General features: G+C 34.4%; 1 protein-coding gene and 1 pseudogene across 1 annotated transcript; both read right to left on the minus strand.

Annotated features, from left to right (window-relative positions):
• Positions 1-318: 318 nt before the first annotated feature.
• Positions 319-19457, minus strand: AADAC (arylacetamide deacetylase). The gene is made up of 5 exons (XM_069475351.1): positions 19228-19457; positions 11136-11358; positions 9037-9106; positions 7833-8004; positions 319-1399 (listed from the first exon to the last, which is right to left on the minus strand). Exons 1-5 carry the CDS (start codon positions 19363-19365, stop codon positions 803-805), a joined length of 1200 nt encoding a protein of 399 aa, XP_069331452.1. The 5' UTR covers positions 19366-19457; the 3' UTR covers positions 319-802.
• LOC138387747 (E3 ubiquitin-protein ligase KCMF1 pseudogene) lies at positions 16209-17613 on the minus strand (annotated as a pseudogene).
• Positions 19458-22368: the final 2911 nt, after the last annotated feature.

A 22368-nucleotide genomic window follows, 5' to 3' on the forward strand; every position in this document is an offset into this window, starting at 1 on the left:
CTGCTTTGTCAAGGGTCAGTTGGCTATAGGTAGGTGGTTTTATATCTGTGTACTCTATTCTGTTCCATTGATCTATGTCTCTATTTGTGTATCAATACCATGCTGTTTTGGTTACTATAGTCTTGTAGTACGGTTTGAAGTCTGGTAATGTGATCCCTCCGGATTTGTTCTTTTTGCTTAGGATTGCTTTGGCTATTTGGCCTCTTTTCTGGTTCCAAATGAAGCATAGAATTATTTTTTTCTAGATCTGTGAAATATGCCATTGGTATTTTGATGGGAATTGCATTGATTCTGTAAATCACTGTGGATAGTATGGACTTTTTAAAAATGTTGATTCTACCCATCCATGAGCATGATATGTTTCTCCATTTAGGCAAAATTTTTTAGAGTTGGCACATAATTCATACCAGTTCCTATACGGACATATTTCAATGCTCTAAATCCAAGCTGACTAAAACTCTGGCATTTCACAAACCAGATATGTTTGTTTAAAACTTTCTTCTCAACTGTAATACTCTTAGGCAATGAAAAAACTAGGACTGTAAATTAGACATATAAGAAGTAGGAACAGTATCAGAAAAAATAGGAAGCTATTTTCACAGAAGTGAGTGAATAACACTTAAAATAAGGAATAAAATGGGGAAGAATTTGTTAGCTATCAAAAAAATGCCAGTATGGCTGGGTACCTTAGGAAGGTCACAGATGATAAAAATCAATTTAAACACTAACCCTTTAATTTTCACTAATTTGTTTTCTGTTCTGAGGCTTATATATTTTTAATAAACCATTGCTTAGATTTGCACTATAGATTTTCATGTAGCCAACTCATATAGTGATTTTCTATTCTATACGCAATTTTAAATTCCTTATAGGAAAGTGCTCCATGGTATCCATCCTCAATGTGGTTATGGGTCACTTGAACTCCAGCATTCCGAAGTCGGGTGACATACATGACTCCATCATCTCTTAAAACATCATATTGACAAGTGATGACATAGGTCACGGGTAAACCATGCAACTTGTTGTCATCAGCCAACAGCGGGGCTGCCCTCACATCTAGGAACCCTGGATATTTTTTAGCTAGCTTGGAACTACCAAGAGTTGGGCTATTATAAACATGTCCTTTTCTGAACTTCTCAGGGAGCAAGGAACTCCAATTAACAAACTTGAACAGATGGCTTGATTCCACTGGTATGTGTTGATTGAAGAGCATGGCTTTTTCAAGTGATCTATCTGTGGTAAAGTATTCACTCCAGAACCTGACCATAAGTGGTTTGGGTAGAAGTGAAAAGTGTGGATATTCCCTATATGATGGTAAATCCATATCAAGAGTCTGAAGGGCAGGGTATATTAAAGATTGGATTTTAAGTTTGATCTTGACATCTGGGTCCTCTGTGAGCTGAAAAACAATTTAAATTAAGTTGCTTAAATGAGTAATTTTTATTTAAAGCCATATATTTTCACTTAAAAACAATATATTCAGAATCTCAAAAAGATAATCAGAAACAACAAAAATATATCTCAAGGAACTTTCCAGTTCTCAATATTATAGGAGTCTATTAATACTGTCAATGTAAGCAAAATGGTTTGCACTATTTTCCCCATGAGTGGGGAAAGGGGCCATATGTGATTAAAAAGCAAAATCTCCACTTCTAAAATAAAAAATGGCCACCACAGGAATCTAATCTTTTTTTGAAAGTAAAAAATTTGTACACATATATTATTATATTAACAAGCATGAACATTTAAGGGAAGGATAAAATAACTAGGAATTCTAATGTGGCTCTGACAACAAACAAAAAAATCCTGGGTAGGCCTTAGAGCCCCTCTGTGAAAAGATGTGGGTCAGATTCATTTTTTTTTTAAATGGTATTTCAAGTCTGTTCTTTTACTTTGTGCTATAGTCATCTATGTAATTATGTCTTCAATTTCCATAGGGCAGTGGTCTCTTAATTGGGAAATAACTCTTTCTGGGGTTATGTAGGGGTTGGCAGCCAAAAATACAAGAATGTTTATTAAAGTTAAACAAAAAAGTCTAAGAATTTCCATTCCAATTATAAAAGTCTAATTCATTTTAATTTTTTGTGTTTTAAATATTCAACATACATTAGTTTATTAAGACAAATATTATCTATAAATCAATATGCATATTTTCAGGGTATACTAAAAGTTTCCTATTAATAGGGTATATGACTAAAAGTATTTGTGAATTAGTAACACAGAGCATTACAGTTTGCCAGGTGTTTTTATGTATGTTTAGTTCATCCTACAAGTTAGAATGGCCCATGTGTCCCATAGATGAGGTTCTCAAAGTACAGTCTCCGAACAGTGACATTACCTGGGAATTCATTAGAAATATAAATTCTTACACTCTAGCCAAGACTAACTAAATCAGGGGGTAGAGATCAGCAATTATGAGTTTGAAAAAATACTTCAGGGTATTCTGATACATGCTAAAATTTGAGATCCACTGGTATAGGTCATAAATAGTAATTATTAGAGCCAAATACATTCTGATGCTTCTCAGAGTAAAGTATAAGGGGCAAATTGGAAGTCTAATTTTGAAAACTTGCAACAGCATTTTCTACATAGTGTTGAAAACCACAGCACTCTGACATTCTTTCCTTTGGCATAAATATGGCATTTTCCAAAAAATAAAATAAAATATATACGTGTATCAGCAAAAGCAAATGGCTGCAGTGTTTATTTTATTGCATTTAGAACAAAATTAATATTAATAATTAGAGTTAGTTAGATAGTTTTGTGTAAAAATAATTTATCTGTTTAAATAATCAGTTCAGTGTTATGTCTCAGGTAAGATTGCCACATTCAATTTAGTTCAACACCTAGTATGAAGAATGCTGTTTACGTTAGTAGAGGTGTGGTAATAATTAAATAAGTAGGGAATAGGTGGCTGATTTTAGATAGAGTTAAGAAAAAATTTTATATTTGACTAATAAATTAAACTTTACAGGTAACTAAAATCATTGAACCTGCAGATTTTTTTTAAACTGTCTTTTATCATTAAATAAAATACTCATAAAATCAAGCACATAACTTCATAAATCTGAAATGTAAAATATAACAAGTATATTTAAGATTCAGGGAGTTCACCTTGTGCTCTGGATTGATCACACATATTTCTTCCCTCCCAGTTATCACTATCTTTCATTTTATGATATTCAATATTGTAGGTTTCTTTAGAATTATGTCACTTGTGCATATCCTTAATCCATGTAGTTTATCTAGTAAAGGAAGTTCCACCTATTTCTAGTTAACCAGAAATTGTTATTGTGAATTTTCCTAAATCCTTTTTCCGCATTTAGTGAGATGATACATGACTTTGCTTCTTTAATTTCCTAGGGGAAATTAACTGATTTTATAAAATATAATTTCTTTGCATTATTAACACCTTGGTCATGGTATATATGGATCGAGTTTATATGTATATGTTTTCTAATATTTTGTACGTGTTGATAACATCTTAGTTTTATGAGTGTGATTGGCCCACTGTTAATACTCCTGAAACTGCTCTTGCCAGAATGGTCATAAAGATTATGCTTCTCTGAAAATAAATCAGGGAATATACCCTATTTTCATATTCTCAGACATATATGTTTGTGTTTATTTAGAATTATTTTATTTGTGAATGTTTAATATATTGTGCCAATGACGTTTCTTACTGGTACTATACTTTATTATAGGTTGAGCATCCTTACCCAAAATGCTTGGGACCAGAAGTGTTTCAGATTTCAGATTATTTCAAATCTTTCTGGATTTTGGAATATTTGCATTATACTTACCAGTTTAGCATCCCTAATCCAAAAATCCTTTGAGTGTCATGTCAGCACTCAAAAAGTTTCAGATTTTGAAGCATTTTGAATTAAAAATTTTTAGATTAGGGATACTCAACCTATATTTATTTAGTTTGTTTAATGGTTATAAAATGGCTCAGAGTTTCATTTCTTGTTAATGTCTGTTTGGCAAGTTATATCTTTCTTGGAATTTGTTCATTTATTTTAAAGGTTGTTCAATTTTGCTTTAATTTAAAAGCTTTTCAAACTACCTCTTTCAAGAATTGCAATGTGCATTCTTAATATATTAAAGGCTAATTCTTTTTCATTTCTGAAGGATCTACAGTGCTGCTCCTTTCTTAATCCTATCATTAATTATTTGTACCTAATTTCTGTTTTTACTCATTTGTTTTTCTAGAGATTTTTAAATTGTATTAGTCCTTTCAAAGCATTAAGTTTTTGCTTTTTGTTGATATGTACTGTAAGCTTGTTAGTAATAATTTCTGATTTTATCATTATTAGCTTACTTGTATTTTTAGAAATTTATTCTGTTCTTTTTAAAAAATTCTTTGAGTCAGATACATATTTTCAGCCTTTCTTATTTTCTAATATATGCTTTTAAGGATGTCCAATTTCCTATAAAATTTCAGTCTAAATGTGAAGAACATCTAAAAGATGTCATTGTGTCCTTGCTTATTCTGTTCTTTATACATCTTTTACATTAAGTGTATTGGTTGCTATTCCTGTAGTCTCTCATCTTCCTATTATTTCTGTCTGCTTTTCTCTTTAATTTCAGAAAGAGGTATTTTTAAATCTCTTGCCTTGTAATTCTCTTAATACTTTCTTCATTTACTTTAAGGCTATATGATTAAATCTACACAGATTTAGAGTTATTATATTTTCTTGATAATTTAAACCTTTTCTGTAATGATATGCCTTTTTTAAGCTAGCAATACTTTTAGATGACATTTCAGGGTATGCATTTTTCTCTCATTTACTTTCCAATTTTCTATTTACTTATGTTTTTAATATGCCATTTATAAACTACATATGATCAGAAATTGTTTCTTCAGTGACTCTGATAATGTTAGTTTTACAAGCAGATCATTTAGATTGCTATTATTTAATATAATTGCTAAAATGTTTGGTTTCAATGTACCACCTTATTTTATTCATCCTCTTCCTCCTTTTTCTCTATATTTGCCTTATTTCAGAGTTGTTGACCTTTCAATTATTCTATTTTTTCTATAATAGGTTAGAAGTTATACACTTTTTCTATACTTTAAATACTGTAAGAGTTACAACATGCATTCTTAACTTCTCAGAGGCAAATGAACTTATCAAAGGTCAGCTCTAATATTTTATCTCTTTTTGGAAAATAAAAAGAGTTTATAACACTTAAAATCTATCATTTCCACTCCTCTCAACTTATAGCTCCTTTTTATTATATTTTAATTTTGTATATTTTATTTTTTACTATCCAAGTTCATTAAAATTTATCCACATCTATTTTTGTGGGGCATAAAATTAGGTTAGAAGTCATTTTTGTTCTGTACTTTGATAGCATTATTTTACTGGCTTAGAAGTTGCATTGTTGCTATTCAGAAGTAAATTATCAGAATAACTGATGCTTTTGTAAAGGTACTCTTTGTTTCTGTTTTATGATTTTTCTATTTCTTTTTGTTTTTTGGTTGTGTACACTTTTGCTTTGCTATGTTTATATGTGTCTTTCTTTCCCAGTTATTTACTTATTTTTAACCTTTTCAAAAATGATGTTTAAGTTTCATGGGCTCCTTTTATCTGTAGTTTGATATCTTTCATCAGTTCTGCAAAATGCTCTATTGTTATATTTTTAAATATTTCTTTCCTGCATTCTCTCTCCTCTGTCTTTGGTGTAATAGTTAAAACATTATTGGATTTTCAGACTGTATCTACTATATTTTTTATCTTTTTAGATCTTCATGCTTTATTTTGCATGGTTATATATGGGTTGATATGAGCCATCTTTCTCATCTTTCAACTTATAAGTCATCTTTTCAGTGTGTAAAATCACTTAAGCCATTTGTTAAAGTTTTAATTTTGATCATTTTATTTTTTAGTTTTAAAATTTTTGTTGGTTTTTCAAAACTCCAGTTTTTGCTGAAGTTTGTAATATTGGTTGTGAATTCATTGAAAAAAGTAGGATAGTTGCTTTATGTTCTGTGGCTGATAGCTCTAATATCTGAACTTTGTGGAGCATTTTTTATTATCTGTTGATTTAGCTTGCTTTTCTTTGTGGTTTCTTGTTTACTTGTTTGCCTAGGTATATTTTGCAGTGTTTCGTACATTAAATTTCAAAAAGTATTTTCAGAAATAATTTAAATTCTATGATGATACCATATTTCTCCAGAGAGGATTTTTATGCATTTTAGTCAAACACACAGGAATATTAAACACCCATACCAACTTAATTTAAATTCAAGTCCTAAGGTTCCTCCAACCATCCAGATTATGTCATATAAGGCTTTAAGGGGATGTGAAGTTTTTTTAAGATCAGCTGCACCATGTCCCTGAGACCATATCTCTTCAGGGCCTCACTTAAAGTGAGGAGTGGTTTATGAGGGTCTTCAGGTCTGAAGAGCCCTTGAATTTGACTTTAACTCTTTAACCCTGAGAAGCTTCCAAAGTTATCATGGTTTGTTTCCTTTTGATCAGTGTATGCCTTTAGGTCATAGAGGATGTTGAGTGCTAGGATTATTTTTAGTGGTTTTTTTTTTTTTTTTAACTGTCTTCTTAAAATTTTTGCCCTAGAAGATTTTCTGTATCATATTTTCTTATCTATATCTAAGTCTGTGAAGCTTTATAGACTATTAAAAGTTGTTTTATCCATATTTTTAATAATTATGGCTCAGAATTAACTGATTTACCATTATAGAAGCCTGAATTACATAAGAGGAGAGACTTATGCAACACAGTAAAAAGAAATTGATATTTGAAGAGATTAAATGACTTGTCCAAGGGCCACAGTGGGACATTGCTTTAGCTCCAAAAATCCATGTCTCCTGATGGGTTGTTTATACTGCATCAGGATGCCTCTCAGAATAACAATGAATCGGCAGTGTAAAATTTAATCTGGGGGAAGTTGCATGTGTCTGTTCTACAGCATATTAGAATAAATCACAGGATGTGTATTGTTCCTTTGGCAAGAAATCATGAGAAGTTTATCTTAAATACGTCAATAGTTAAAATTCATACATTTAACAAAGTGTATAAAAATAAATAACAGAATCAACATAAACAATAGCAATATTTTAATACACAATAAATTTATGGGAAATATTTGTGATTAAAGTCAGTTATTAAATTGTAGACATTAATTTGCAAAGCCTATATAATTTTTTTTCCTGTAGGAACATTGGTTCTAAAACATCAATGTCTGTTTTGTTTCTTAAGTCAGAAAACCAGTATCAAAAACAATTTTACCCATAATCTAGTAGGCTAATTATAATTATGTAATACTTTAAATTGCTAGCTAATAGGTGTATAGCATTAGCTAAATGTCATATAACTAGTATGCATAATTAATATCTGGAAATTGTGATTTCCTCTGCAAGTAAATAGTATATTTGAACTTGCTAACATTTTTTTTTCTGAGAGCAATTTGATTATTCTGGTTCTTTGTGCAAGTTTTAGCATACTCCACTGAAAAATACTGGAATCATCTGATTCTCTAGTTATGGTGATTGGTGTCACTGATTGATCTTATATGTGCATTCCCTAATATAACAAAACAGTATGATGCTTAACTGGCCATAATAATCATGTTTAAACTGACAATCTAGAAAGAATATTTTATCATTTTATTAAAAAAAGTAAAGAAACCTGACATGAGATAGGAATAAAATGACTAGATAGATAAATTTTCTCTAATGTTAATCTCTATGTATCCTAATATTTAATATATTAATATAACATACTTCTATTGATATTTTAATGTCTGAAATAAAGATATTTAAATGTAGGACATTTTAGAAAATAAAATAAATCTAAGCATCATACCTGTTGAGCCACTGCTGCAGCCAAATTTCCACCGGCACTGTCTCCCGAAACACCAATTCTTTCAGGATCTATGCCATATTTTTCAAGAACATCTTGGTGTAAGAACCACCTTAATGCATTATATACATCTTCAAATTGGCTTGGAAAATGATATTTAGGTGCTAGTCTGTAGCTGTGGGCAGAATAACAATTTTTAAGTCAATTATTTTCAATCTAAAAAAATTTGTGTGTGCTTGTTCTAACTCTAAAATCAAAAGAAAAATTTTTTTCTAGCAAACCTGATTTTGGGGTCATTATAAATCCAAAGAGAGATTCCATCCTTATGATGATGCTTGATTTGAAAACTTTTATAAATGTCATTTTTACAAGGCTTGAATAAAAACTTGGATTAGGCTTAAGAAAAAACTACAGGTGTTAAGTTCTACTAGGTAATTTCTCCCAGAATGCTAGTTGTTTATAATCATTACACTTTGGTGGTAACCAATAAAAGGCAAGCAAATCTTAGCAATTATTCTATTCTAACTTAATATAATGACCAAGTTGGCATGTGGTCACTATGCCATGAAACTATGTTTTTTCATACCTTCTTCATTTTTCTGCTCATTCCCTTTGGGGTTATTTTCTAGTAATTATTGACCTACAATGCTTTTTGTGAATAGATTTTGCCTGTTCCTGTGTGTGATTTGGTGACTAATTCCTTTTAATGAAGGGTTAAGTCATACTTTAAAAGCACTTTATCACCTAATCCTCAAAACAACCCTATTACGTAGAAAATATCTTATGATTCTCAGTTTACATGTGAGGAAACAGAGCTAAGGAGATAGTATTCAACTTGCACAAGGTCATAGAATTGATTTAGAACCAAGATTTCAAGTGGCTTCTTTGATTCAGAAGCCCTTATTCTGATTTCCTCTGCTAATGAGAGCTAGGCTAGAAATCCAGCAGAGGTAATTTGCCCATGAAATGCAATAGTCTAATTTTATTCTAATTATTTCTAAACTTCCTGTTTTTGATTCCTATTTGATCTAACTTACTGTTTTCTCTCTGACTCTGTTCTTTTCATGCTCAAGTTCACTTTCCCTATGCTCACCTTCTCAATTTCACTTGGAACTCTCTTAGTATAACCAAGGAATGACCAAAAAAGCTGAGAGCACCTTATATAAGGCGCCTTGCCAAAAACTAAAGAAACCAACAGTGATCTTACTTGGCTGATATGACAACAGCATCAAGTCTATCAGCTGTCCGTCTTGACAGAAAGTCATAATTAAAAAAAGCTGAAACAAAATAAAATAAAATTAGAGACTGGCAAATGAATTGATGGGTGTTTCTTCCAGTAGAAAGCCTGCTAATACACCTTGTTCCTCATTCATATGTTCTCCAGAAAATATTTCTATTAATAATATGTCTAATATTTCATCATAGCTATAGAACATGAATTCTGCTCAGTGATCCTTTTACATGTGCATTGCCAGCTTTCTTGTCCTTGCCTGTATATTTACACTGGATAATTTAAACCAATTTTATTCTCCTCAAGATTAATCTCTGCTTCCTTCATTTAGCAGGTGTTGGGTGTTAAAAGTACAGATTCATAAATGTTAACTCCCTGACTCTGAGGACATCACAGTGCGCTATAGGTAGGGGTAGAGAGGGGCAGGCATATAAACCAAAAGGAATAATGAAAAATAATAGTTGCCTTAATGGAAGGATACAAAAAGAGCTCTTTGGAAATTGTAGAGAGAGAAGAGAAAAGAGGAGGTAGGGAAAGCTGAGACTTGATTTATGTATTCATATTTTCCAGGTAGACAAAAAGGAATGTATTTTCTGTTTTGTTTTGTTTGGCACATGTATAAACTGGGAATGGGCCATATATGTTTGCCATTGCTCTTGGGCAAGTGCTCCCTTTTGCAAATAAGAAAATTTTTAAAAGATAAAATAGAATTTGGCAGTAATAAGTGTATGGAGAGATCACAAAATGCTAAAGGGAAAGTGTCAGGATATTAGGTTCTCACAAAGACCATATCTTGGGGGCCATGAAAAGAGTGATAGATGTTATCTTGTGATATTTCCAAAATCAAGTGCTGAATATTCTTAAAATGTCAAATATACACAAAGTCTTAAACTTCTATTAAATCTTTATTATATAAATGCTTATATTTTGGATTAGAATATAAATTTTTACATTTCTCTTTAATATTGAAATAGGATGCATCAGGCAAATGCTATTTTGTTTCAGGGCCTATTCTTGTTTAGTTCTTTTCCTTAATAAACATTCCTATTCTTCAAGGATACTTTGATGGAAAAGTTTTTAAAGAAGTACTTTGGGTGCAGAGACTTGTGAAAACTGTGGTGTATCATAGTCAGATTTTGTGTTAGAAACATCACTGCATTGTCAGCTGATGATTTTACTGTCTGAATTTATAGAAAATGATAGACAGAATCACATTAGTTACTGCTCCAACTTACATTTCCAGGCTATATCAATACCCACCAATACCTCTTATCCTTCTGTCACAGGTAAAGATGTGCTCTTCCTCCCACGTGTTGCCAATCCTTCCCCTCTGGATTGAATCCAATTCCCTTCCATATTCTCTAGGTGAGATGACCCCCCATCCCTTCCTCCAGCCCTCACTCCACGTGTTTCCCCAACACACCTCAATTTACCACCATTTTAACTTCAACTGATAAACATGTTCATAGACCTCCCATATATAAATATAAAATGTATGTAATATAAAATCTATAAAACATGAAATATAGATTTATAAATAAAATAAAAAATTAAAATTATATATCAAATAAAATTATGTATAGTAAAATATTTTATTACATATATTATAGAACTATGTAAATACATAAAATATATGAAATAAAAATAAAATACACTTATTCAACTTTGTTTTTCTTTTCCATCTAGCATCTTCTTTCTCATTTCCTTTATATCTAAGCTTATTGAAAGGCTAGAATCACCATCTCTGTTACCTCATATTTCATCCACTGTGTAACTGCTTCATTTTTGTTTTTACTGCAACATTCCATTAATCCATAATTAATAATAAATTTCTAAGTTCATTAAACACTTTCTCTTCTTACCGGAGATTTGCTACAGCTTTTGATATCGATTATTCTCTCTTTCAGAAGAAGATGTAAAATAGTCCCTTTAAATCAACATAACTTAAAAGAAATAAATTTTAGACAGCTGAAGTGTTTTGTTATCTGACATATATGTCTTGATATGTTGGAGTCAATGTCTCAATAAAATGTGTGCTCTATAATAAACTAAAACTTTTAACAAGGAACACATACCAGCATCCCCCAAACACCAACCACCACCATGGATATAAAATAAACCCCTTCTTAGTATCTCTGACTTTCGTTTTGGCACATATACGCGGACAGGAACATTATTGAAAGTTGTCTCCATCACAGTGACATTTTCATCAGATCTGATGGGGACATCCCGAAGGCTCATAAAGAACTGTAGAATGTCCATGAAATGGCTGATTCCCAAGAGTTCAGCAAACCAAGCCTAAAAGAAGGCAGACAGGAAAAAAATACTTAGGTTACAAATATCCAGTGCCAATATTATTCATGAACATAAAAGTATGCATATGTGTTCTTAATGGTCCTGTGTCATATTCTCAAAGGTGAATCTGAATGACATAGTTAGAAATACTGGAGGTTTAGCTGTGTTACCCACAATAATTGCCTCAGGTAAAAAAAAATTAAGCAGTTATCAAGGATTACAACTTGTCAGATTTCATGCTAGATATTAATAGTTTGAGTCCAAAGACAAGACAAGTTCTCTATTCTAAAGAAGTTCAGAGTCAAGTGGGAAAAATGGATATATAAGCAGTTACAAAACGACATAACTGTGTGTCTCATAGACATACATATAAAGAACTTTGACAATGGCTAGTCTACTAGTTGCCAGGACGTGAGCATTCGGGAAGAGTTTCCAAATAGTAAGTGAACTCTGATATGAATACTGAAAGGTACTGAAAGGTACATAGAGAGTTTGGCCAAACAAAGGAAGTAATCTCATTCTAGGCCAAAGGGATAGCCACTGGGGAACTTCTATTATAATCAGAGAAATTCATGTAGTTTAGTAACGCAATAAAGTCAGGACCAGAGAGGGATGCATGAAAGAAAAGTGACCTGAAGAGGTAAAAGGGAGCCAAACTATGACAGACCAGTAATGTTGGGACTCCAAGGATCAAAAATACTTGTTTAATTTTAAATTAGGAACATGTAGACTACGGGGCTAGATGATCAAACAGCTGGGCCAACCTCTTCCCCATTATATGAAGATTAAACACGCACAAAGGAATAAGCAAAATTATCTGTTTTCAACACTGAATCATCCCCACCACGTTTCTGAAAGGGAAGTCAGGGAAAACAGTTCCCAGAACTCCTCGCCAGTGTAATTATAGATTAAATTATTTTCTCTGTGCCACTGTTGGTATTCATAGGGACATTGACAAATAGGTAGCTTTCAATGCTTCTTCTTGTCCTGAGAATTACCACTTCAGTAATACAGGAAGCAGCAATTATTGGTAAGTTCCCTTCACTCCTCCATTCTAAAGACTGTGTATCTCAGATTCCCTATTCTGAATCAGATCCTATTGAGATACTTATATAATGGTAGTGTCTGTGTTCTGATAAAACAATAATTGATATAAAATACAGTGTAGAAGGAGTTCTCAAACAAAAGAACATTTAAGATATGTATTGGGATTAGGTATCTGACCTAGTTAGATTTAAAGACAGCAATGACCTCATTGCCAGTGTAAAATGAGACTCTGTTTATGCATGAAATGCAATAGCAAACTAGTTATTTAGTTTAACACCTGTCATAGTTCCAATTAAGGGAGAGTTTTGAAAGACCAAGTACCTATTGCATAAAAACATTATGGAGAAAATAAGTTCAAGCAGTGACTGCACTTGAAAGGTTACACAAAGAAAAATTACATCCTTAGGGTTTTCTATCTGAAATCAGGAAGTCAGGAATGCAGATACCACTATACCTTCCCTGAAAGAAATGTCTTTTCTTTCCCATCTCTGTCTAAAAATAGAACCAATGAATGATCTTGCAGATTGTGGAATTGCAATGCAAAGTGAATTCACAGTCCTATCGAATGTCTTAGCTGAAAGTTAAAACCTAACATTCACATTTAAATAATATTCTTAGTACTAGATTAGAAACATTTGTATTGATTCTAATACACCTGAACACCCTGAACTCCCAAATCCCATCAAGCTTCCCCTAGCAGAAGCAGCGGCAACCAGTCTCAGTAGTAGATGCATTTAAGAAAGATTAGATGCCAGAATTTCCCTGGAGGTTTTAAATGAAAAGATACATTGAAGTTAATTCTTTCTAACCTGAGTGTTTATTGGCTTGGCAAGCTGATGAGTCCCCTTTAAGAGCACTGGGGCCCTTAATGCACCCCTTCCCAGAGTTCCCTGTGAGAACTCAGAAATGAGTTGGTAGCCATGGGGTCTCTTCCTGGACTCCCTTTTGGTCAACCTCAGAGGAGTCCCTGAGGAGTAAGTTTCTTCTGGGAGAGAGTGGGTCTTCAATGCTGGTGAATATGTTATGACTGAACAAAATGCACTGAATGCCCACTATGTGCAAAATAGTGATAGAAGGTGTGATGGATTCAAGATGCTTGTGATACAATTTTCAGTCTTCATAGACTCTATGAATAAGCTCCACTCTACTCATAAATAAACTCTTATACAAGGCAGAATGAGGAAAGATTTTGAATAGGGTGCTCAGGTGGGAAGAGGAGTAAGATCAGTTCTAACTGACCAACATGGAGAACATTTCTGATGAATACTCTATTTGATCTTAATATGTTGGCTCTGAAAAATTGTGAGTGTTTAAAATTTTTAGATTCAGAGAAAAAGACGAGCAATTTGATCAAAGGCTTGAATGAAGGCAAGGAATTTCACAGGTGTTTGCAAAAACCATTTTATTTGGAAGCTAACTTTCTTGGGCTATATGGTCGAAATTATCCTGGAAAGCTCTGTTGAGGCTCCATTGTGGGGAGCTGTTTTCAGAACACAGCTGTTCATTCTATCTTTACAGGAGTATTCACAGCAGCTTAATATGTCATAACTAGCTAACAACAAAATAAATGATATGTATATGATATATAGGTATGATTAAATATAATGATTAAAGAAATTACTAAAATTTTAAAAATTGTGATCATTTGAAATATAATCCTTGAGTTAAACTACATGATAATCTCTCCATAATTTTATAATTTATATATTAAAAGATCTGTTCCAATTATTATTCTGTATTATTTAGTTTAATATTGTTTCAGACTAATTTCATCCAAAATATGATATGGACATATATTCAGTAGTTGTTATTAGATTTTTCCTGAAGTTAAGAAGTTAGTTATAGTCAAAGAAAATGGTAAAAGGTAGCAAGTAATCAACTAACAGAGAGAAAGAGAGATAGGGGTAAATACTAACAACTTCATAATATATATTCACTTATATAATGTACTCTATGTATTTATACTGTTATAAACCTTATTTAAATCTATATCTAATCCATGCCCAAATTTATATTCACATGCCTATCTATGCCCACGTCCACATCTATATCTATATATTATCTCTGTAAAACTTCTATTTTTCTAAAAATGTCACTGGGGCATTATTTTCAGTACTTATTTTTTTCAATATTGTCAAAATTTAGCTGGAAAAATTTTTCATATGATTACATCTGGAAGTAAAATCACCATCATTAAGTGATAATACTGGCAGTTGTATGGAGAAAGATATAAACAACTACCATATTTATTGAGCTTTTAATCTTTTCCAGGTACTTGCTTTCCATCCATGCACTCATTTAGTTCTCACCAAAACCTGGTAAGCAGTAATATATTTCCAGGTTTTTAGATGAATATATTGAGGTGAAAGAGATTAAGAGATCTGTTCATGTTTGACTTATCATTTTTAATCTTATGATAAATTGACTGGTAAAGCACAAGGTAGGACCAAATGGCAATAAATTCAAGCAAGTTGGGTTTTTTTTTTTTCCTTTTGAAGGTGTGGGGGAAAAATATTGAAAGAAAAATTGGCTACTTCATGAATGGGTGATGGCTCTAATAAAGGTTTGGCAAACATGCCAGATTATATGGTAACGTGATATAGTTTGGCAAATGAATTACATGTTTTTCTTTTTTGCAAAAGGGAGTGAGGGATTTAAGTGCCTATAAATCTATCCTTTTTTTCTGCAGAAAACCACACAGGACAAAAGCCATGATGATAAACTCTATTTCTTCCAAGAAACTAAGAATTGTAGAAAACCCATGAACTACAAAGTATGAGCAGTATTGGACCAAAGTAACTGAAACCAGCAGAACTGCACAGACAACTGTCATGATAAAAGGAAGGGTGGAGGGCCCTAAAGGTGGTAGATCCTGGAAAAAGATAATAGGTATTTGCACTAAGAATGAAAGTGCCTCACCATGATTAAAGACTCCTACAAACAGGACTCAAATATAAGGTTTGATTACTGGGATAAATAGCTAAAAAAAAAAAAAAAAACCCTCAGAATTATCCAGGAAGGTCCAGAGGTAACTGACTGCAAAACAAATGAACTTCTAAAGTGGAGGATGACACTGAAAAGGAGTGAGTGAGTGTATGCTTTACTAACGACAACCAGCAATGGACTGGGGGATTCAGGAGGGCTGGAGAGAAAAAATAGGTGAAAATATAAAGGAGGGTTTTATATTTATATTTATATCTATATCTACCTATTGATCTATAGCTATGGATTGATAGATAATTTAGCTGTATATATAAATTATAGCAATATATAAATATAAATTTTATATCTAGTGTATTTTAATATTTATAAATATTATGTATAAATATATAAACATTATATATAAATTTATATATATACATTGTAGCAATAGGAATCCTTGAGTGCAAAAACTAAAGAAAAAAATATCTTGGCCCTACCTCTATTCCCCAGAAAATTCTTGTATAGTCTTTTCAAGAAAAGCCATCTTATTAAAATGTGAATAATACAAAAGTGGTATACATAACATTCATGCCAGGTACTATATATTATATGAAAAATAATAACAATCTCTAACACATGAAGAAAACAAACTAGAAAAAAGTGGCTATAAAGAAGATAAAACATACCACACAATATTTCAAAATAAAACAATGAGCCAAAATAAATATTTTGTCCAGGCTGTGCTCAGAGTATGAAAAATAAAAACAAAATAAAAATAAATAAATAAATAAACAAATATTTTGTATATAATTCAAGAATAACTTTTATTTTTTTAAGGTAAACCATCCAAGCAGTTTTTATTCATTAATATTCATAAATACACACAGCAGCTTCATTAGAGATTTCAATTTTCCTCTTCAGTTTGAATGTAGAGTATTAGGAGAGCCTTTTGTATGTCAAGGTACAGGAAGCAGAGATCACCCCTGCACTGCTACCTACATTTACCTGCTAGAAGTAAAAATTAGTTAAGTGGAAATGCTTATCATATATATTTTCTCTCTTCCTTTTGAATGTACACAATGTAACAAGAGTGACAGACTTGAAATTACAATCACCAAACAAACCCAAGATAGTTGTTGTCCACTTTCATTGGCAAATACAGCACAGAGGACATTGTCTGCGAATTGGGATGTCATCAAAGAGGAGGTGGTGGAGGCTCATTTCCTTTATTACTCTCTTTTAAATTTAGGTTTTCTAAAGCAACATCTAAAGGCATAATATCTACATAGCCCATAGCACCAAAATCTGCCATCTCCCCTCCGTTCATCCTCGTCTGAGGACGAGCTCTCTTCGCGCACTAAAGTGGACAGAAGGAGCTCCTGGACAAACAGGCTGCGGTCTGCACGCTCGCTTTCCATGGACTGGCGCTCTGTCTCAAGACATTTTAGGATCATTCAACCTTGTTAAAAGAAACTGGGAATTCTGGAGAGTTGCTAACTGCTTTCTGTATTAGCTGTGTTGGTTGTTGCTGTGGATTGTGTGATTGTAGTGGTGACGCTGCTTGTGTTAGTGCGCCGGCTTGCGTTGCGTGTCGTCTCCAGTTGTTGCCGTGCTGCCTGGGCATGCTGGGCCAGAATTAAGCTGTCCTCCTGCAGAACGTCTCGCTCCCCATAACTGAGATAAAAGCTCAGCTATAGGATCCATGGCTTCCCTATTGCTTGGAGAATATGAACTCTGAGAAGAAGAAAGTCCACCAGTAGAACTGCTAGTAAAGTGCATGTTTGATCTACGAGCACAAGGACCTCCTAATCCCCGGCCAGGGTGAAACATTCTACGTACATGTGGAACACCACTCGATTCATCTAAATCTCTAGGGGCTCTGTGTTCAAGTGTAAGATGAGCTGCAAAGTCATCCGTGACATGATTAGGATCGCCTCCAGGTAATGCTGCACATATTGGACAAATCACTTCTGTTGATGTTTCTGTATGTTCAGAAGTAACATGTTCTTGAAGAGATGTCTCCGTATAGCCCATTTTTCCACAATATGGACAAGTAAAAGACTGTGGCTGCTCTACAGAGAAAGCTTCCCTACCATAGTATAAATCAAAATCTACCCTTGTTAACATGCACTGCATTGGGTGGTCAGTTGTATGCCTTGTTGTTGTTGCACCACTTTCATAACAAGATGCACAAAGATCGTAATCGTAGCAAATTAAACACTTACATCTGCGACCTCGAAAATTTCCTTTTAAACATGCATCCCAGCTGACACCTTCCTTCGGGACATCCTAGTTCAGACGGTGGCGGCGCGGCCCCTCCCGGGCTCCGGCTGCAGTGTCCCCCCCCGCAGGGTCCCGGTGCTGCCCGCGCCCGCCGGCCGACTCCTACTCGACTCCCGGGCTGGGCCGCGGGGGCGGGGTGGGCAGGGGAGCGCTCCCGCGGCGGCGGCGGCGGCGGCGGGGGCGGGGTGGGCAGGGGAGCGCTCCCGCGGCGGCGGCGGCGGCGGGGGCGGGGTGGGCAGGGGAGCGCTCCCGCGGCGGCGGCGGGGGCGGGGTGGGCAGGGGAGCGCTCCCGCGGCGGCGGCGGCGGCGGCGGGGGCGGGGTGGGCAGGGGAGCGCTCCCGCGGCGGCGGCGGCGGTGGCGGGGAGGCGGCGCGGGGCGGGAATGGGGCCGGGCCTGGCCGGGGCTGAGCTCCTCAAGGAGGCGGGTCCGACGCCGCGGCACCGCCGGCGCCCGCCGTGACTCGGTCACTCTCGGGCCCGCCGGCTCCCGGCAGCGGCGCCGCGCTCCGCAGATCCAGGTCCTCTCCCTCCCCACCCACCCGTCCCTCTCCCCCCCCCACCCACCCGTCCTTCTCCCCCGCAAGAATAACTTTTAAAATACAAGACTTGACGCTACATTCCAGTGAAACTGACCCAAGTGCAACAACAACATACAGCTGACCCTTGAACAACATGGGTTTAAACTGCTCAGGTCCACTTATACTTGGATTTTTTTCAACTAAACTAGTAGATCAAAAATGCAGTATATATGGGATGCGAAACCCACCTATATTGAAAGCCAGCAGTATATGCTAATACAATTACTAAAGATGATGAAATAACTAATAAGAAAGTGAAAACAAGGCATGTATCACACTTGAATTATTATTATATTATTAATACTTATATTATTATGTTATTATTATTAATTTTTTTGCTAGAGGGAGGCAATTTGCTATGAAGAAGTTTAAAGGAAATAATGTATGGTTTCATTTTCTAGTAAAAGGTGAAAGATATATACCATCTGAAGAGAAACCAGAGTATTGGTTTCAGTTTCTAGTAATTAGCCTCACCATAAAGGAACCACAGGTCTCTGAGGGCCAGCATGGACACTGGTGGGCAACCAAGCAGCTGCCTTGTCATCTCAGTTGCTTACCCTCCCAAAACCGGGAATCACATGTGCCCCGTTTCCCATGGCTTTTTACCAGTTGAAATATTTCTACAAAATATTTCAGTAAACATATTTTTTAACGTCTGAATCCAAGATTATTGCATAGAATTTTATATAACTAATCACAGTGCTGCTCAGTCGTACCTTTTCTGAAGTTTGTACTTCAGACATGCTTTGTTCTAGCAGTATTCATGCCACGAAACTCACAATAAGGTTTTTTGTTTTTCTTAGCCAACACATTTTGTTTTCGAATATTTGAAATTAAGACTACTCGAATACTTCCTCCACGTTCATTCTGTTAGGGGTTTGCATTAAAGAATGAAGATTTTTTTAAAAGTTTTTAAAATCAACAAGCAACTTTAAAAGCAAAATTTCCGAGAGTAGAGATTTTAACAAATAATAAAGAAGGTAATTATTTTCTCCTGATTTAAACTTAAATATTCACAGAAGTGATAAAATTCTGAACTTACCACATTTTTGACTGTTTTCAAACTTGTGGTTACCCACATCAGTCTCCAAGGCTCTTCAATATTATCTGGGAGAGGAGTGTAAATGTAATATGCTGCAAGGACTCCAACAAGCAGAAGCAAAATCATTTTTTTCCCCATGATGTTTCCCTGCTGCTCTTTCTAATTTGGCAGTACAACAAATACACTTTTATAACATTCAAATGCCAAAATTTCGTAGTCTTAAAACTCGGTCATAAAGTATTACCTAACTTCCTGAATACAAATTCCACTGCTTAGCTTGTCATTTCATAGGCAGTTTAGAAATAACTCTACTTGGCAGAAATACAATAGAGTTCTGCAAGACTAACAGGACTTATTGTCTGTAAGTTCTAACAAATTCAACAGCCGTATTATGTTGCTAGGCAGTTAATAAAGAGATATATATTGCACAGTTATTAGGTGCACATTATTTTTTAAAAGACCATTTGAAAGTACAGGAAACCCAGTATAAGTCTCAAATAACAAATCTTAGATTAGGGAAGAACAAGCAGAATATTTAAAAAGTATTGTGAGATTTTAGGAAGACAGGCACGGTCACATGTATTGTACATTATTTTTATTCTTTTGCTACAATTACAATTATCAGTCAGTAATACTAATTATGTTAAATTATACAATAATCATGGAGATAGCTCACAATTTTTGAGCATTTACTCTGCACGCCAGGTGGTGTACTAAAATAATCAAAACTTATTTAGTCCTCTCAACATAGTATTATTGTCATATTGCAGAGAAAACCTGAGTCTGAGGAAAGTTCAGGAAGTTGTACAAGCTCATTCAATCATATTTAATGAAGCCAGCGCAGTCCTCTCTGAGAGCACATTAAAAGATAAGCAATTGAGATTAAGAATATGTAACTTGCCAAGATCATAAAAACCCAGGTAGAAATGTTAGAGACATTTATTGTTCACTGAATATCCATGTGCTCCTCTGCTGTGGTCTGAATGTTTGTGTCCCCCCTAATTTCATAAGTGTAAACCTAACCTCCAAGGTTAAGTATTAAGAGGTGAGTTCTTCAGGAAGTGATTAAGTCATGAGGATTCTGCTCTCATGAATGGAATTTTTGCCTGTATAAAGGAGGCTTGAGGGTGTCTGTTTAACCCTTCTGCCATGTGAGGATGAAGCTAGAAGGCACCATATATGAAGCAGAATTAGCTCTCACTAGACACTGAATCTGCTCACCTTGAACTTTGATTTCCCCGTCTCCAGAACTGTGATCAATAAAATTCTATTGCTTATAAATTACCTAGTCTAGGTATTTTGTTATAGTAGCCCCAAAAAACTATAATACTCCCTATAATTTTTGTATCCCTTTTAGATAAGTGAGATTATGGGACAAGTGCCAGCCACTAGACACTGAATCTGCTCACCTTGAACTTTGATTTCCCCGTCTCCAGAACTGTGATCAATAAAATTCTATTGCTTATAAATTACCTAGTCTAGGTATTTTGTTATAGTAGCCCAAAAAAACTATAATACTCCCTATAATTTTTGTATCCCTTTTAGAAAAGTGAGATTATGGGACAAGTGCCAGCCACAGATATCTGATGTGAAATCATGTATATCACTTCTAAGCAGAAGTAGTTAAAATCCACGAGACATGGAAACAATCTTTTAAATGGTGGCATTACAAAATATAGGTAGTTTGGAATGCTAAGTGACTCAAGGGTTCAATTTATCAAACTCCATAATAATTTTCTTGAGCAGCAAGAAAACTTCATGCCAAGTTTAAGATATTGTATGAGTTAATCTTCTTATCAAATATAAACATATTTTATCACTTACTCCTCTTATCAACACAAGAATGTAAGAACTAGTATTATGAGAGGCTATCTTTCTTTCTCAAGGTAGCATCATTGCATAATTCCAAAGATAACATTTAGCCTGGATCCTCTGGTGCAGAAGTCTTTATTCTTGACATTCTGAAAATTAATAAAAAGTAGAAATCCAAAAGAGCTAGTATGTCCATGTAGTGTGTTATGAATGTATTGTGTTATCAATATTTGTGTTTATATGTTGAAATCCTAACTCCTAATGTGATGATATTAGGAGATTGGGCCTTGTAGATGTGATAGGTCATGAAGGTGGAACCCACATGAATAGAATTAGTGCCCTTAAAAAAGAGACCGCAGAGAGCAACCTTGTCCTATTCTACTACGTGAGCACACAATGGGAAGACAGCCATCTAAGATCCAGGAGGCAAACCCTCACCAGACTCTGAATCTGCCAGAAGTTTTAACTTTCACTCCCCAGCCTCCAGAATTGTAAGAAATAAATGTTCACGTCTGAAGCTCTGACTCGGGGGGTGGGGGGGCAAGGGCGATATACGTAACCTAAACTTTTGTACCCCCACAATATGCTGAAATAAGAATAAAAAAATAAAATAAAATAAATAAATAAAAATAATAATAAAATAAAATTAAAAAAAGAAATAAATGTTCATTATTTAAGCCACCTAGCCTATGGTACTTTTGTTATAGCAGCCTGTGTTTGTCAAAATTCTTAAGAAAAAGAATGAATAGGAGGTAGATAGACACAGATATACAATCATACATCACTTAATAATGAGCATAATTTCTGAGAAAAGCATCACTAGGTGATTTTGTCATTGTATGAATCGCATAGAGTGCACTTACACAAAATTAGATGGTATGACCTATTGTACACGTAGGCTATATGCCTAGTACACTTAGGCTACAAACTTGTACAGCATGTTACTGTACTGACTACTATAGGCAATTGTAATTAAATGTTAATTATTTAATTACATTAAATAATTGTATATATGCCTAATAGACAGATATATATACATAAAATAATAGTATAAACTGCCTAATTATTTGTATATCTAAACATAAAAAAGGTATAGTAAAAATATGGCATTATAATTTTATGGTACCATCATTATATATGCAATCTGTCATTGACCAAAACATAACTATGCAGTGCATGATTGCATGTAGATATAGATATATATATCCAAAATAGGAGATTTATTATGGAAATTGGCTCACATGTTCATGGAGGCTGACTAGGTCCCACCGTCTGTCATCTGCAAGCTGGAGAACTAGGAAAGCTGGTGATGTAATTCAGCCTGAGTCT

This window comes from Eulemur rufifrons, chromosome 7, assembly GCF_041146395.1.
Source record: "Eulemur rufifrons isolate Redbay chromosome 7, OSU_ERuf_1, whole genome shotgun sequence".
Lineage (NCBI taxonomy): Eukaryota > Metazoa > Chordata > Mammalia > Primates > Lemuridae > Eulemur > Eulemur rufifrons.